This window comes from Nycticebus coucang, chromosome 12, assembly GCF_027406575.1.
Source record: "Nycticebus coucang isolate mNycCou1 chromosome 12, mNycCou1.pri, whole genome shotgun sequence".
NCBI lineage: Eukaryota > Metazoa > Chordata > Mammalia > Primates > Lorisidae > Nycticebus > Nycticebus coucang.
The window spans coordinates 86,524,762-86,542,692 of record NC_069791.1 but is presented as its reverse complement, the minus strand read 5'-3'; the positions used below and the strand labels follow the sequence as shown (position 1 = coordinate 86,542,692).

Below are 17,931 nucleotides of genomic sequence, written 5' to 3'. Positions count from 1 at the left end.
TGTGAAAGTCTGTTGTGTAGTCTTATCCTTTGCACCATCATGGAAGCTAAGTTTTGACATTTGGCTTCTGGGTGTTTACTTTGTTGGTAGTCCATTGTGGTAGTCTGTTTTGAGAATAGCTCTAAGTATTTCTTGGAGAGCTGGTCTTATTGTGGCAAATTTCCTCAGTGCTTGTATATCTGCAAAAGATTTCATTTCTCCATTAATTTTGAAGCTTAGGTTAGCAGGATACAGTCTGTGCTCAAAATTGTTTTGTTTAAGAATGTTGAAGGTGGATGACCATGTTCTTCTGGCTTGGAAGGTTTCAGTTGAAAAGTCTGCTGTCATCCTAATGGCTCTGCCTCTGTAGGTCAGTTGGCACTTAACTCCTGGCTCCTTGCAGAATTTTTTCTTTCATCTTGACTTTGGACAGGTTCGTTACAATGTGTCTTAGAGAGGCTGTGTTTGAATTGATATGACCTAGGGTTCGATATCCATCTGAAAAGGAGCATATCGGGGTTAGTAGTAAAACTTAGGAAGTTTTCATTTATGATAGTCTCCAGTAGGGTTTCCATTCCTTTGGGACAATCTTCTTCCCCTTCAGGAATCCCTATTATTCATGTGTTTGAATGCTTCATGGAGTCTCATAGTTCTCTAAGGGCCAGTTCTGCTTTCTCTCTCTTCTTTTCTGCCTCTGTCTCAAAATAAATAAAATAAAGTAAAAAAGAGTCTCACTCTGTCACCCTGGGTTGAGTTCAGTGGTGTCATAGCTCACACAACCTCAAACTCTTGGGCTCAGGAGATTCTTAACTCAGCCTCCCCAGTAGCTAGGACTACAGGCACCTGCCACAATGCCCAGCTATTTTTTCGTATTGGGTCTTGCACTTACTCAGGCTGGTTTCAAACTCGTGAGCTCAGGCAGTCCACCTGCCTTGGTCTCCCAGAGTGCTAGTATTACAGGCATGAGTCATTGCGCCTGGCCCATAGAGAAGCTATTAATTTTTTTTCTTTTTAATGACTTCCAATTATAATTCTTTTCTAAAAGCATTAAATTACTCAGGCTGGTTTCAAACTTGTGAGCTCAGGCAGTCCACCTGCCTTGGTCTCCCTGAGTGCTGGTATTACAGGCATGAGTCATTGCGCCTGGCCCATAGAGAAGCTATTAATTTTTTTTCTTTTTAATGACTTCCAATTATAATTCTTTTCTAAAAGCATTAAGACCTTTATTGTAGATTATGTATCATCTCTTATTTGGCTATGTTGTGTGTGAAGTGTGTAGTTTTGTTAACCAGAGACATCAATGCGTTCAGTTTCTGAGATAAGTTATTCAATAAATTATTTGGATCCCTGGGTCTCTGTAGTTGATAATTCCTGCCAGTCTTGCCTACTTTAGCAAAGATGATCTTGTTAACTACTAAATTTGAGAGAAAAGCTTCTGATTCATCAACAGACAGATCCAGAAATTCTGCCATTCTTTTCATTGTTATCCGAGTAGAATGCTTGGCCATTATCCTAATAATGTTCAACAACTCAGTTCTTCAAGTCTTTCCATCTTTTTTCACCTTCTTCCATAGAAGGAAAAACATCACAGTCACAGGACTCTGAAGGGAACCTTTTCTTAATTCCATTCCATATTCCTAAACAAGTGTGCACCAATGCATTAACTCCTTTGTGGTAAAAAGCTTTAAAAGATCCTTATATTTGGGAATTTCTTCTAAATTCTTGTCAGTACTTACTTGGTGAACCAAATCTGACTGTTCATTGTCAAAAGGAGTCAGGATAACAGAGCACAATACTCTTCAGAGCCTGTTACCACTTTTCACTTTCTGCCTATATACAGGGAGTATCATATTTATCATATTTAATCTTATCTATTTGTAGTGCTTGCAAATAGATAAGATTCCTCATGCTGATCCAGCTGAATCATTAAATTATTGTATTTCAACTTTAATTTCTCTGTGTTTTCTTCCTGGAAAAATGTGGTGTTAATTTTCTTGCTGATGATTTGTTTTCAAATATAATCTTTCATAGCGAGGGAGAGCCTCATTTGCTCCAAAATAAATTCCACTCACTCTTTCTTTTCCATTGACCTGTAGGTTTCCAGCTGTAACTCTTGACATATAAAGGGTGCATCTTTCACATCACCATTTTGCTCTATTATAGTTGCTAATGTTTTAGTCAGTTGAGCACACTCAATTTCAGCATAAATCTAGCCTCTGTAACCATTTATAGAGTATCAATTAATCAAAGTTTGGAAGATCTGTAATTTCATGGATGTAAGTACAGCACTGCTGAACCATTTTTGCAACAGCTTGTTTTAACCAACTCTGCCTTTTTGACAAAAGCATATTTTCATTAAGCAAATCCCATTCTTTAGCCTCATAGCACATCTTCACTACTGCAACTAAGATACAGGACATAGACAACATAATTAGAAGCAGTTCATGTCTGTTTTTCCGAAGACAGAAGGGTTTCAATAACTTCCTGAAGTCTTCCTTCCTTAGCCAGCTTCTCACACTTGGGCAGGTGCTGATCCACTGTAGTGCCGTAGTTCACTTCCTTGGAGTGCAAACATCAGCCCTCTCTAAGCCTCTGTCCACCATGGTCCCTGCTTGAGTGTCCCTGCCTGTCCCCCTGCTTCAGCCACCACTTGTTACCCACACCTTTTTTTTTTTTTTTGAGACAAAGTCTCACTGTGTTGCCCTTGTTAAAGTGCATTTGCAACCTCAAACTCCTGGGCTCAAGTGATCCTCCTGTGTCAGCCTCCCAAGTAGCTGGGACTACAGGCACTCACCTGGCTGTGTTTTAGAGACATGGCCTCACTTTTGCTCAGACTGGTCTCAAACTCCTGAGCTCAAGTAATTCACCCCTCTCGCCCTCCCAGAGTGTTAGGATTACAGGTGTGCACCACTGGGCCCAGCCTTTTTTTCTCCCTCTTTAACTACTTGGGTTAACTTGAAAACTTTATCCTCTATCTTTGAGGTTCTTTCTCCTCCATAGTCTAACCTATTTTTGATACTTTTTCCTGTATCTTTACCTTCTCTGATTGTCTTCTTCATTTCCTTAGGCTCCACCATATCCTTTTTATGTCTTACATATCTCTCGTCCAACTTTTGGTTCTGTCATTCCATTTTCTCATCTGTTCCTTTTATTGTCTTTTCAATAAGTATTATTTAATAAATAATTGTATTTACAATAATAAATATTGTATTTTAAATTCCCTTTCTGTCAAGTCCATTAATTCTATATTGGTACAGCCTTCTGCAGTAGCTGCCTCATGGTCCCATGGGGGAGTTCCTCTGTTTTGGTTTTTCATGTTGCCTGAATTTTTCTGTAAGTTACTCCTCATGTGTTCTTTCTTCTTATTCACATCCTTGGTCTCCTTTTTCCTTCTCGCTGACTCCTTTATTTCAAACAAAAGTCCTTGCTCTTGATGACAGTATGTAGCAATATTTCACCAGGACACCAGGTGGTGCTGTGAATTTTTTAGAAGACAGAGAGCACAGCCAGCAACCTCTCTGGTCCTTATTCCAAACTTAGTTAGTTGCCTTTGGTGATCACCTGATTGTTTCCTCAGCATTCAGACCCTGCCAGGTTGGGATCTTAAAGCTCACGAGAATCCTTCAGGAGCAGGTCTCTCAATGCCTCCTCACTTCAGGTCCCATGGGGTGTGGGAGTTCCTCAGTTTTTCCCCAAAGTGGAGTACTGCTCCCAGCAGGTGGAGTTAAGACGGCCATGCTTTAGACCCCTGCTAAGACCTTCTCATGATCTTCCCACAATGGCAGCCCCTTGGCCACCAAGACCTTCTCAGTATGGATGCCTTGCCAGCCACCAGAGCTATGGCCAATCCACTCCAACTGCATTCATATCTGGTTGGTGTATATTGTTCGAATCTGGTCTTTCTTCCAAGCTTTCCACTCAACACACCGCTTCCCCCAACAACTGAAAACTGAGTAAAGGCTTCCTCCTGTCCCTGACCTCTGTGATGGGTGCAGCCAATCCCAGCTGGTGGCAATCACTTGCCTAATTCATCAGATTTCCACTGCTCCGGATCATACAAATCATATGCTGTATCCAGCTCACCACCTCTTTGTTGTGCTCCTTGAGCTATGACACTGGGTAAGGTCCACACTCTAGGTATGGCTGTGTTCTCTCTTTCCCCAGTCGTTCTAGGAGAGCTCAGCTGAGCGATCCTTCTCATCTGCCATCTTGCTCTTCCTCCCCTGCCCCCCCTCCCCCAGTATTATTTTAAAGAATAAATTGAAGGCAAAGACTCAATGGTGAAAGATTGAAGAAATGAGCAACTGGGAAAATTATTGCTGGAACAGGATGTCTGAGGAGAGAGCCAGGTGGATACGGAGCTTGGACTGAGGTGAACTAGCACTGGAGTGGATGGAAGACCCCCTGCAACCTTCTGAGTGGGGAGGGTAAGGATGATGAAAGTATAGGTGAGCTCTGGGAGGTGGAGGGGAGGGGAGTAGGGAGTTAAGGTGTGATGATCTTCATAACTCATCTTTCATTAATGTTGTGAATGCTGTTGGGTCTACGTGTTGAAGTTCTTGTTTACCCGTTTAGCCAAGAATCATCAGCCAGATTGTTGTTGTTTGAACTTACATACCCACCTGCCCAATGTTTGTGGTGTTCTAAATGGTCTATGGTTGTCACTCGGCCTTTATGTTCCGAGTCTTTGTCTCTCTGAATGTTGAGAACAAGGTCAAGAAACTGTAAATAGTATTTATGCCTCTTTTGTCCTTTGGGGAACTTCTTAACAGGTTCACAGATTGTAGTGTGTAGCTTATTTTTCTTATATCAGAAGGGAAACCTTGCTCTTAGTGACTCTATTGGTTTCCTTGGGCCAGGTAGTTTTCAGCATATTTGTGAGTGAAGATGAGTAGTAATTTGGTTAAAACTTGTTTTCAAGGGTGACCCCTCTTCATATTGTGGAGCGTGAATCTTGGAAACTCATCCTGAACTCGACTTTTCTGGTTGTTTAATAGGGGCATTATTTTCTTTTAACTGTCTTTCAGCCTTTGTTTCCTCATTTATGAACTGGGATAAAAACTACCTCACTAGGCAGCTCCCGTAGCTCAGTGAGTAGGGCGCCAGCCACATACACCGAGGCTGGCAGGTTCAAACCTGGTGCAGACCTGCTAAACAACAATGACAACTGTGCAACAGCAAGAAAAATGACAACAAAACATAGCTGGGCATTGTGGCAGGCACCTGTAGTCCCAGCTACTTGGGAGGCTAAGGCAAGAGAATCGCTTAAGCCCAAGAGTTTGAGTGAACTGTGATGCCATGGCATTCTACCAAGGGCAACATAATGAGACTCTTCGCAATAAAGCAAAATAAAACAAAACAAAAAACAACTACCTCGCTAGATCACTTTGGGGATTATATGAAGTAACCACAGGAGATCAGTAGACCAGAAATGGATGGCTATATACACTCAGTAAGTCACATCTCAAACTAACTATGGTTAGTTATGGTTACAATAACTACCCCATTTCCCCGAAAATAAGACATCCTCCGAAAATAAGACCTACTTACAGGACAGATAAGATGTCCCCTGAAAATAAGAGCTAGCGCATCTTTGGGAGCACACCGGGGGAAACAGGGTAGCTAGTTCACCAAAAGAGTTGAAAGGCCAGGGAAATCACGTATGTAGTAGGCTAACTTTGAATGGGGAGTTTGCCTCAGTCTTAGAAATCTACAAAATAGAAGAAAACAGTGGGTATACCAAGTACTAGAATTACCCATCAAATTCTTTTTTATGTATTTTCAGTTGTGTTCTGTTTTTTATGGGCTGTCTCTTCTGTGCTTTCATTTAATGTTTTGAAAAATGTTAATCCTGTTTTTAATGCTAATGGCTACCTTTTAAAAATGTACTAAGAACTTCTCGTTTTCAAATAATTCAGATTTATCAAAAAGTACAAAAACTTTTCCCATATAGTGTCTTCACCTAGCATCCCCATATGTTAATATCCTACACCGTAATGATTAATTTTTGCATTAAACAGATTCTTGATAGTGTTGTTTCTCTAGTTGTCCACTTGATTAGATTAGATTTTATAACATCATTTTTACTTGTCCACTAAATTTTTCTAGTAATGTGGGGTTTTAGATTTAGATTATTGTTTAAGAAATGTTCTCTTTAGGCCTGGTGCGGTGGCTCATGCCTGTAATCCTAGCACTTTGGGAGGCCAAGGTGGGTGGATTGCCTGAGCTCATGAATTCGAGACCAGCCTGAGCAAGAGCCAGATCCTATCTCTAAAAATAGCTGGGCATTATAGTGGATGCCTATAGTCCCAGCTACTTGTGAGGCTGAGACAAGAGAATTGCTTGAGCCCAAGAGTTTGAGGTTGCTGTGAGCCACAGCACTCTACTAAGGGTGAAAGTGAGAAAAAAGACATGTCCTCTTCAATATTTTTCTTTCTGATTTTTGCTGTGTGTGCAACTTAAGCCTTCTCCTTATTCTTGATTTAGTGGTCTGTTTCTTTGTATCATGATTCATTTGGAGCCAGATTATGTTTAAAATGTCTGGTTAATGGTACTCCTAGGAGCATTTCGAGGGGTGTGTGTATGTGTGTATAATTTTATGTATTATAAAATTATTATGTATATATACTCCCCCCGCCCCCCGAGATGAGATCTTGCTTTGTTGCTTAGGCTGTGTATAGGGCCATAATCATAGGTCACTAGAACATCACACTCCTGGTCTCAAGCCATTCTTCTTTCCCACCTCAGCCTCCTGAGTAGCTGAAATCACAAGTGCATGTGAAAATGCCCAGTTAATTTAAATTTTTTTTGCTGGTTGTGAACTTCTCATCTGAGTTGATCCTCCTGCCTCAGCCTCCCAGAATGCTGGGATTATAGGCCTGGGCCACTGTGTATGGCTTCTGGATAAATATTTTTAAATAACTTGAGCTATAGTTTAAGTATATGTAAACATTTTATTGTTTAAGTAAATTCCAGCTGTGGAAAGCAGGTAGATAGTTGATACTATCAGGTCAAAGCCAGTGTGTACTTTAGGGGAGCTGTTTCTCTCTTAAGACATCATAATTATGAGTCCAGGTGCTAAATCCAGCTGCACAGTTTTGAATTCTGACAGGAACATGCACTAGACTATGACCTTGGACATCTTTACTTCTGCCTTAGTTTCTTCCTTAGGCAAATGAAAATAATAGAATCCAACAATAAATGTTAGCAGTTGAGGCTGTTCGTAATTATTAAAAAGTAGCTCTTTGAAATGCTATTCCTTTCTATAACTGTAGATCTCACTGATTCTGATGGTTCCTAGAACATAAGAATAATTCCTAATCCCAGTATTCAGGCATGACCACCTTAAATTTTTATGCCTTTGTAAATATTTATTTTTCTTTAAAGTGAAATCATGCCATGCAGTTCTAGAACTTTTAAAAGAACCAAATTTGTGTGTGTATGTACTTGTACACATGTATGTGGCCACTAATTTACTTATTGACTTCTTTGGCAAATTAGTATCTACAAGTTATAGATACTACAGAGACATAAACAATACATTGTTGTGTGCAAGAGACATTAAACGGAGGACTATTTAATTATTCTTGTGACACCTGCTCTGAAGAAGGGCTGGAAAGCATATAACAGAACAGTTGACACTGGAGACCATGCATGCCTTTCATGTCAATAAGTACAATTCTGAAGTGTCATACTTAAGCAAGCTGTGTAATGGTCCACTGGGTGGATGCATCATATTCTTTTTAATCCATTTCTTTTTCGGCTTTTGATTTTATACAACTTAATTTTTCTAAGATCTCCCATCAGTAAAAACAGATAAGTAGAAATAACCTACTTTCTTGTGGGGGTAGCAGTGAGCACTGTCAATATTTAGGGGATAAGGGCGGAAAGAAGCCCAGGGAAGGAGTCTGAGAAGAAGCACCAAATAAAGTAGGAAAAGCCAATGGAGAAAGAGTTCTAGAGACTCTGGCAAAGAGTTTCTCTAGGCTCCCCAAGTCCTGCAGCACTGACCCTACCCCAGAGTGGCCAAGCAAACTGGCCCTCCCCTTGCATTTTGGGCCTAAAGAAGTCAAAAAGGAGAGTGCTCATGAAGTATATCCTTGCATAATTTATGGGCCACCAGTGCTCCCATTTAAAAATTAAACTTAGATACTTATGGCATTTATTGCTTTTCTGTGTCTTATTTGTTGATTACTTTGGATCTGGTAAATCAGAGTACAGATTAATAATATAATTTTTCAAAGATTATTCATGTTGTTTGCAATCATTAATAATGAAAGCCTATTAAGAATTGGAATCCATTAAATGAGTATCAGTATTTCTAGATGATTTTAAAAAACTCTCAATGTAGTTGCTCAGGATTCTCTGCATTGGCGGTTTGGGCTGAGGTTAGCTGGATGGCTCTGCTGGGAGCCATGTTTAGCTGACATCCCTGGGGGTTCACTCATGTGTAGACAGAGGGCAGGCCAGCTGGGGACTGTCAGCTGTGATGCCTCATTCTCCTCTATATGGCTTCTTATCCTATAGCAGGCCAACTTCAGGTAGTGGTTTCAGGTTTGCAAGTGCAGCAAGACAGCAAGTGCTAGTGTGCAAAGTGGTTTTCAAGCTTCTGCTTGCATCTTATTTGCTATTGCCTTGTTGCCCAAATGAAGTCACACGACTAACTCAGATTCCAGGAGTTGGAAAATAAACTCCCCTTCTTACATGAGAGATGCTAACGGTGCATTGGCTTGATGTGTATGCCCAGTAGGGGAGAATTTGTAGCCATATCTGCCATCAACCACACACAGCTGACACGTTTTCATAAGCCAGATAAATCACTGCTCACCTTTTCACACTGTACACCTTTGGGCAGTGATGGCATTGTACGTGTACTACTGTACTGATCCATGCGGGGCTTGCATCTGAGTTTCCTGGGGAATAAGTTGCCCTGCCCATACTGCAAGATAGGTACAAATAGAGAGTTTTGACTTGATGAAGTACGTACTTCTTTGCTTTTGTTTTCTTCTCTTAGATTGCCAACACTCCTGATAGCTGAATGTGTGCTGGTTTACATGACTCCGGAGCAGTCAGCAAATCTCCTCAAGTGGGCAGCCAACAGTTTTGAGACGGCCATGTTGATAAACTATGAACAGGTAACAGGAAGCCCAAGGGGTGTGCATTCTGCACAGGGCTCAGTGGCGCCCCCTCTCTAAGCCCCTCAGTATATGCTTTGCTTATCCTTTTTCTTCTGTCTTCAGCCACTCCCATATCTCCTGTATAGATTGATTCCAGCAATTTTAGTACTCCTGATTTCTGGAATTCTTGCAAACAATTAGCCAGAGTTTTGGACCTTATCTCTTAGCTTTTATAAAAGATTTTCAAGTTTTTATTTTAGCACTGTGTATACTGTACAGAACAGTGCTTTTCAATCTTTTTTCCTTTTTAAATCTTGTAGCGTGCTTGAACCTGTACTTACACTTCATGGCACACTTACATTTTGTTGATTAAAAAAAGCAAATAACACTGCTTTGAATTTCTTTTGAAAATAATTAACGATCTTTAAAATTTTTACGGCACACCTAAGATCTTCTCACGGCACACTAATTGAAAATCATTGCTGTAGGCTCGGCACTCATAGCACAGTGGTTATGGTGCCAGTCACATACACCGAGGCTGGCAGGTTCGACCCCAGCCCGGGCCAGCTAAAACAACAATGACAACTGCAACAAAAATCACTGTGGTGGGCATCTGTAGTCCCTGCTACTTGGGAGGCTGAGGCAAGAGAATCGCTTAAGCCCAAGAGTTTGAGGTTGCTGTGAGTTGTGACACCACGGCACTCTACCGAGGGCAACATAGTGAGACTCTCACTAAAACAAACAAAAAAAGAAACTCATTGCTGTAGAGTCAAAGACTATGATGAAGGGGATATAGGCTGTGTAGCAATAGCAAACCTTAATACCTTTAAGGGGCAGGCAGGTAACATACACAGAGAAAGTTGGCCACATGTAAGTAGTCTAGAATTTGGGAGGACTGTGGTAAACTGGAACACCCATGTCCCACGTCTATGTGGGCATGCTAGTCTAGAGTTGCCCAAACTCCTAGTTTTTCAAGTGAAATTAGAAAGGTAGGATTTCAGTTTAAAATACCTTAATTTCTATTAAATAAAATCACTTAGTTTGGTCTACTGGCTGCCTGTTTGCCTGTCCTGATTTAGTGCCACAAAAGTTGTGGACATTTCTTTTTGATTTTCTTCATAAAATGTTTGTACTACTTTCTCAGTTCTTAAGGTTTACTAAATTATCTGGCACAAGAAGAACAAACGTTTTTTTTAAACATATTTTTCACTTTTCTTTTTTTCAAACTTGATAACCAAAGTAGTGCCACAAAAGTTATATTTACAGCTTTGTAATGATCTAGCTTGGATCTGAATCTTGGCCCTCGCTCTTCTTATTGGCATTGCTTAGTGATTGGGATTCTATGCTCTGGAGGGGTTACATCACCTCTCTGCCTCATAGTAATCGTCCCTGTTCCATACAGTTAATGTGAGGTGTAAATGACTTAATATACAGCTGTTTAGTAAGCTTTAGCTGTTGTTTGGATCGAGCCCAAGCTCTTTGCTTCTAAAGGGATAATACCTAACTCTTTAGACCTCCATGGGAATTCATGAGATATTGTTAGCTGTAAACATGTGATAAGCATTAAATACATTTATTGTTTCGGTTTTATTTTTTTAATGTCATTTTCTTTCTATACTTTATTACACATAATGGCAGTAAAGGGACTTGCCCAGTGTCACATAATTATGGACAGACCCTGGGCCAGACTTTGGTCTCTTGACCTCCTTCCCAGCTCTCTGCTGGTCAAGGATCCTGTGTAGATGGTTCTTGATTGGTTGACATTGCTTCTTTTCTTGTCTTTAAATTGGGAGCCTTCCATCTTTCATCCTGAGGAATGGATATGATGGCAGCTGTCCTCACATATCTTTTCATATGAATAAATTCTGGGAACCTGCCTTTTCTTTGGTATCTCTGGGAATTCCACTTTCCATGCTTCCATGTGTTTGGGGTGCATGCACCTTCAGGCCCTTGGCTGGTCTTGTATATCTTTTGTTCAGCAAGCATTTATTCGATATATGAGAGGTAATGGACCATGTAAATTTTGACAAAACACTGCGTCACTTTGGAGCAAGCCTAGGAATGTGCCAGTGTGCAGTATATTGTCCACAGCTGTCCCAAAAGTGGATAAGCTCCCACTTAACCACCCTCGCTTTGCAAGTAATAAGCATTTTTAACTTAATTCAGTCATTTTCTAATAAACTACATTTTCTAATAAACTCACAACATGTACCTTATATTATCTTCTAATCTGTGGTTTAAAATGACAAGACCACATGGATGATAATTTCAACAGTGATCCCAAAATGATAGTAGATTCTTAAAATTTTTGCTTACTATATTGCACACCCCTCCTTCTGTGAGGTTTTCATATATTAACATTTAATTATCACACAATCAACAAGGTAGGTACTAGTACTATCCTGATTCCACAGGTAAGGGGCCTGAGGCACAGAGAGCTAAGTAACACAGCTTGTCCATAGTGTCACAGCTCTTAAGCCTCAACTCCAGGCAACAAAACGATGGAGTATGTTCTCATAAGTCCCTTCTATTCTGAATAATGTGCAGTATGTTTTTTAGTGCCATAAGCCTACTTGCCACCAAAATGAATAATTTTTTTTTAATTTCAGAGTATTACAGAGATGCGCATGTTTGGGTTACATTAATTTGCTTTTGTACATTTAAAGTCAAAGTTGTAAGTGTGCCCTTCACCCAGAAAGTGTGCATTGTACCCATTAGACATGAATTTACCCATCCTCTTCTTCCCTTTCCCACCTACTTGATTTCTATTGTGTTTTACTTTTGCATGTGCACGTATGTGTTGACCAACTAGTTTCAATTTAGTATTGAGTAGATGTGGTGGTTGTTTTTCTGCTCTTGCAATACTTCTTTTAGAAGAATGGGGCAGCGCCTGTGGCTCAGTGAGTAGGGCACCAGTCCCATACACGGAGGGTGGAGGGTTCGAACCCAGCCCTGGCCAAACTGCAACAACAACAACAACAAAAAGAAGAATGGTCTGTAGTTCTGTGCAGGTTACAAAAGATACTAGGTACACTAGTGGTATGTGTACTCTATGGTATACATATACCATGTTTTATTAATCTGTTCATGTATTGATGGACACTTGAGTTGTTTTCACATCTTTGTGATTGTGAATTTTGCTGCAGTACATCCAGTGCATGTGTCTTTTTAATAAAATGTCTTTTTTCCTTTGGGTGAATACCTAGTGTAGTGGGATGGCTGGATTAAATGGTATTTCTACTTTTAGTTCTTTGATGTATCTCCATGCTACTTTCTGTAGAGGCTATACTGTATAAGTGTCCCTTTCTCTGCACATCTCTACCAGCATCTGTTTTTCAGGGACTTTTTGATAAGAGGTGTTCTCACTAGGGTTAGGTGATATCTCATTGTGGTTTTGATTTTTTGATTTGCATTTCTCTGATGATCAGAGACATTGAGCATTTTTTCCATGCCTTTTTTGCCCATTAGCGTATATGAAAAGTTTCTGTTCATGTCATTTGCCCATTTTTTGTGTGTGTGAAACTGCAGATTTTTTTTTTTATTTTTTTAATTAAATCATAGCTGTATACAATAATGCAATCATGAGGTACAATGTGCTGGTTCCATATACAGTCTGAAATATTTTCACCAAACTGGTTAACATAGCCTTCATGGCATTTTCTTAATTATCGTGTTCAAACCCTTATACTCTACACTTAGTAAACTTCACCTGTACCCTTCCAAGATGCAACCTAGGTGTGGACCCACCAATCACCCTCCCTCTACCTTTCCTCTTTCTCCCTTCCCCTCCCTTGTCCCCTTCCCCATATTCTTGTACTGAGATTGGGTTATAGCCTTCGTATGAAAGCTATAAATTAGTTTCATATTAGAGCTGAGTACATTAGGTATTTTTTCTTCCATTCTTGGGATACCTTGCTAAGAAGAGTATTTTCCAGCTCCATCCATGTAAACATCAAAGAGGTATAGTCTCCATCTTTCTTTACGGCTACATAATATTCCTTGGTGTACAAATACCACAATTTATTAATCCATTCATGAGTCAATGGGCACTTGGGTTTTTTCCATGACTTAGCAATTATGAATTGGGCTGCAATAAACATTGTGGTACAGATATCTTTGTTATAATGCGATTTTTGGTCTTCTGGATATATACCTAGTAGAGGAATTATAGGATCGAATGGCAAATCTATTTTTAGGTCTATAAGTATTCTCCAAACATCTTTCCAAAAGGACCATATTAGTTTGCATTCCCATCAGCACGGTAGAAGTGTTCCCTTTTCTCCACATCCACGCCAACATCTCTGGTTTTGGGATTTTGTGATGTGGGCTAATCTTACTGGAGTTAGATGATATCTCAAAGTAGTTTTGATTTGCATTTCTCTGATGGTTAAGGATGATGAGCATTTTTCACGTGTCTGTAGGCTGTGCGCCTGTCTTCTTCAGAGAAGTTTCTCTTCAAGTCCCTTGCCCAGCCTGAGATGGGATCACTTGTTCTTTTCTTTTTTTTAAACTTTTTTTTTTTTTGTGGAGACAGAGTCTCACTTTGCCACCCTCGGTAGAGTGCCATGACGTCACACGGCTCACAGCAACCTCCAGCTTTTGGGCTTACACGAGTCTCTTGCCTCAGCCTCCCAAGCAGCTGGGACTACAGGTGCCCGCGACAACACCCGGCTATTTTTTGGTTGCAGTTTGGCCGAGGCTGGGTTTGAACCCACTACCCTCAGTATATGGGGCCGGAGCCCTACTCACTGAGCCACAGGCGCCACCCTCTTTTCTTGATAATATGTTTGAGTTCACTGTGGATTCTGGTTATTAAACCTTTGTCGGAAACATATCCTGCAAATATCTTCTTCCATTCTGAGGGCTGTCTTTTTGCTCTACTTACTGTGTTCTTGGCTGTTCAGAAGCTTTTTAGTTTGATCAGGTCCCAGTAGTGTATTTTTGATGCAGCTTCAATTGCCCGGGGGGTCCTCCTCATGAAATACTCGCCCAGGCCAATTCCTTCAAGAGTTTTCCCTGTGCTTTCATCTAGTATTTTTATAGTTTCGTGTCTTAAGTTTAAATCTTTAATCCAGTGAGAGTCTATCTTAGTTAATGGTGAAAGGTGTGGGACCAGTTGCAGTCTTCTACCGGTTGCTAGCCAGTTGACCCAGCACCATTTGTTAAATAGGGAATCTTTTCCCCACTGAATGTTTTTAATTGGCTTGTCAAATATCAAATAACGGTAAGTAGCTGGGTTCATCTCTTGGTTCTCTATTCTGTTCCATACATCTACCTCTCTGTTTTTGTGCCAGTACCATGCTGTTTTGATCTCTGTTGATCTATAGTATAGTCTGAGGTCTGGTAGCATAATTCCTCCTGCTTTGTTTTTATTTCTGAGTAATGTCTTGGCTATTCGAGGTTTTTTCTGACTCCATATAAAATGATGTATTATTTTTCAAGATCTTTAAAGTATGACAGTGGATCTTTAATAGGCATTGCATTAAAATTGTATATTGCTTTGGGTAGTATAGACATTTTGACAATGTTGATTTTTCCCAGCCATGAGCATGGTATGTTTTTCCATTTGTTAACGTCTTCAGTTATTTCTTTTTTTAGAGTTTCATAGTTCTCTTTATAGAGATCTTTAACGTTCTTTGTCAGATAAACGCCCAAATATTTCATCTTCTTTGGCGCTACTGTAAATGGAATAGAGTCCTTGATTGTTTTTTCAGCTTGGCTATTGTTGATACATATAAAGGCTACAGATTTATGGGTGTTGATTTTGTATCTTGAGATATTGCTGTATTCCTTGATCACTTCTAAGAGTTTTGTAGTAGAATCCCTGGTGTTTTCCAGATATACAATCATATCATCTGCGAAGAGCAAAAGTTTGATCTCTTCTGACCCTATATGGATACCCTTGATTGCCTTTTTTCCCCTAAGTGCGATGGCTAAAACTTCCATTATAACGTTAAAGAGCAATGGAGACAATGGGCAAACCTGCCTGGTTCCTGATCTGAGTGGAAATGGTTTCAATTTAACTCCATTCAATACGATATTGGCTGTAGGTTTGCTGTAGATGGTCTCTATTAGTTTAAGAAATGTCCCTTCTATACCCATTTTCTTAAGTGTTCTGATGATGAAAGGATGCTGGATATTATCAAAACCTTTTTCTGCATCAATTGAGAGAATCATATGGTCTTTGTTTTTTAATTTATTTATGTGCTGAATTATATTTAATAGATTTACGTATATTGAACCATCTTTGAGACCCTGGGATAAAACCCACTTGGTCGTGGTATATAATTTGTTTGATGTGTTGCTGGATTCTGTTTGTTAGGATCTTGTTGAACATTTTTGCATCTATATTCATTAGTGATATTGGTCTATAATTTTCTTTTCTTGTTGGGTCTTTTCCTGGTTTGGGGATCAAGGTGATGTTTGCTTCATAGGATGTGTTGGGTAGTCTTCCTTCTTTTTCTACCTTTTGGAACAGGTTGAGTAATATAGGTACTAGTCCCTCTTAAAAATTTGGTAGAATTCTGATGTGAAGCCATCTGGTCCTGGGCTCTTCTTTTTAGGGAGATTTTATATAGTTGATGCTATTTCAGAACTTGATATAGGTCGGTTCAATATTTCCACCCCATTCTAGCTAAATCTTGGGAGGTGGCATGCTTCCAAGTATTCGTCGATTTCCTTCAGATTTTCATATTTCTGAGAACAAAGTTTCTTGTAGTATTCATTAAGGATTTTTTTAATTTCTGAGGAGTCTGTTGTTATTTTGTCTTTGTCATTTCTGATTGATGAAATTAGGGATTTTAGTCTTTTTTTCCTGGTTAGATTAGCTAAAGGTTTATCTTATTTCATTGACCTTTTCAAAAAACCAACTTTTTTTTGTAGAGACAGAGTCTTACTGTACCACCCTCGGGTAGAGTGCCATGGCGTCACACGGCTCACAGCAACCTCTAACTCTTGGGCTTATGCAATTCTCTTGCCTCAGCCTCCCAAGCAGCTGGGACTACAAGCGCCCGCCACAACGCCCTGCTATTTTTTGTTGCAGTTTGGCCGGGGCTGGGTTTGAACCCGCCACCCTTGGTATATGGGGCCGGCGCCCTACTCACTGAGCCACAGGCGCCGCCCAAAAAAAAAAAAAACCAACTTTTTTGATTTATTGATCTGTTGTATAATTCTTTTGTTTTTAATTTAATTTAATTCTGCTCTGATTTGGTTATTTCTTTTCTTCTGCTGGGTTTGGGATTGGAATGTTCTTCCTTTTCCATTTGCTTGAGATGTCCCATTAAGTTAACTTCCTGTCTTTTCTGTTCTCTTTAGGAAGGCTTGCAGTGCTATCAATTTCCCTCTTAGGACTGCCTTTGTGGTATCCCAGAGGTTCTGATAATTCGTGTCTTCATTGCTGTTTTGTTCCAAAAATTTGTTTATTTCCTTCTTAATCTTGTCCATGACCCAGCTATCGTTCAGCATGAGGTTATTCAGTTTCCATGTTTTTGTATGAGTATGCACGTTCTTGTTGTTACTGAGTTTCACTTTTATTCCATGATGGTCTGAGAAGATGCAAGGAATAATTTCTGTTCTTTTTAATTTGCTGAGGTTAGACTTGTGACCTAAGATATGATCGATTTTGGAGTATGTTCCATGAGCTGATGAGAAGAATGTGTATTCAGTTTTGTTAGAATAAAATGTTCTGTGAATGTCTGTTAAATCCAATTGTTGCTTGGTGAAGTTTAAATCTAAAATTTCTTTGCTTAGCTTCTTCTTGGAGGATCTATCCAACACCGCTAAAGGGGTGTTAAAATCTCCGACAACTATGGAGCTGGAGGAAATCAAGTTGCTCATGTCTGTTAGAGTTTCTCTTATAAATTGAGGTGCATTTTGGTTGGGTGCATAAATATTAACAATTGAAATCTCATCATATTGAGTCTTGCCTTTAACAAACATGTAGTGACCCTCCTTATCTTTCCTTACTTTTGTTGGTTTAAAGCCTATTGTATCTGCAAATAAAATTTTAACACCTGCTTTTTTCTGTCTTCCTTTTGCCTGGAATATAGATGACCATCCCTTCACCCTGAGTCTATATTTATCTTTTAAGGTATGATGAGATTCTTGTTATCAGCAGATATCTGGCTTGAGTTTTTGTATCTAGTCAGCCAGCCTGTGCCTCTTTAGAGGACAATTTAATCCATTCACATTAATTGGGAATATTGATAGGCCTGGTATAATTTTGGGTATCAAGTTTTTCGAAAGACCAGTGGACATTTTTAGTCCTTTCACCACTGTGGAATTTGGAATTTGATCAAAAGTTTCAGAGTGAGTTTACTTTTGTGGTGGAGAGTTGCGCTGGCCATTATGGAGGATAGGTCTTAGGATATCCTGGAGAGCTGGCTTAGTTATGGCAAATTTCTTCAACATAAGAATGTCATTAAAGTTTTTAATTTCTCCATCATAAATGAAACTCAGTTTAGCTGGGTACAGGATCCTGGGTTGAAAGTTATTTTGTTTTAGGAGATTAAAAGTCGATGACCACCCTCTTCTAGCTTGAAAGGTTTCAGCAGAGAGATTTGCAGTCATTCTAATATTTTTCCCCTTGTAGGTTATGTTTTTTTTTACATCTGTCTGCTTTCAGGATTTTCTCTTTTATATTTACTTTAATAAAGTTAATTATGACATGCTTAGGGGATGTCTTATTCGGGTTGAGTCGTTCTTGGATTCTGAAACTATCTGCTATCTTGATTTCAGGATCTCTTGGCATGTCTGGAAAGTTTTCTTTCATAATCTCATGAAGAAGGGCCTCTGTACCTTGTGAAGCTGCTTCATCACCTTTAGGGATCCCTATAAG

General features: G+C 39.6%; 1 protein-coding gene and 1 pseudogene across 2 annotated transcripts in view; one reads left to right on the top strand and one right to left on the bottom strand.

The window, feature by feature from the left end:
• Window positions 1-17,931, top strand: part of LCMT1 (leucine carboxyl methyltransferase 1) — a 96,737-nt gene that overhangs the window by 55,817 nt on the left and 22,989 nt on the right. For both annotated transcript variants that reach the window (XM_053556554.1, XM_053556555.1), the window contains one exon: window positions 8,993-9,113. In XM_053556554.1, coding sequence (XP_053412529.1) covers window positions 8,993-9,113 — 121 coding nt within the window. The remainder of the gene's footprint in view (window positions 1-8,992; window positions 9,114-17,931) is intronic.
• LOC128561864 (26S proteasome non-ATPase regulatory subunit 12-like) lies at window positions 1,203-2,582 on the bottom strand (annotated as a pseudogene).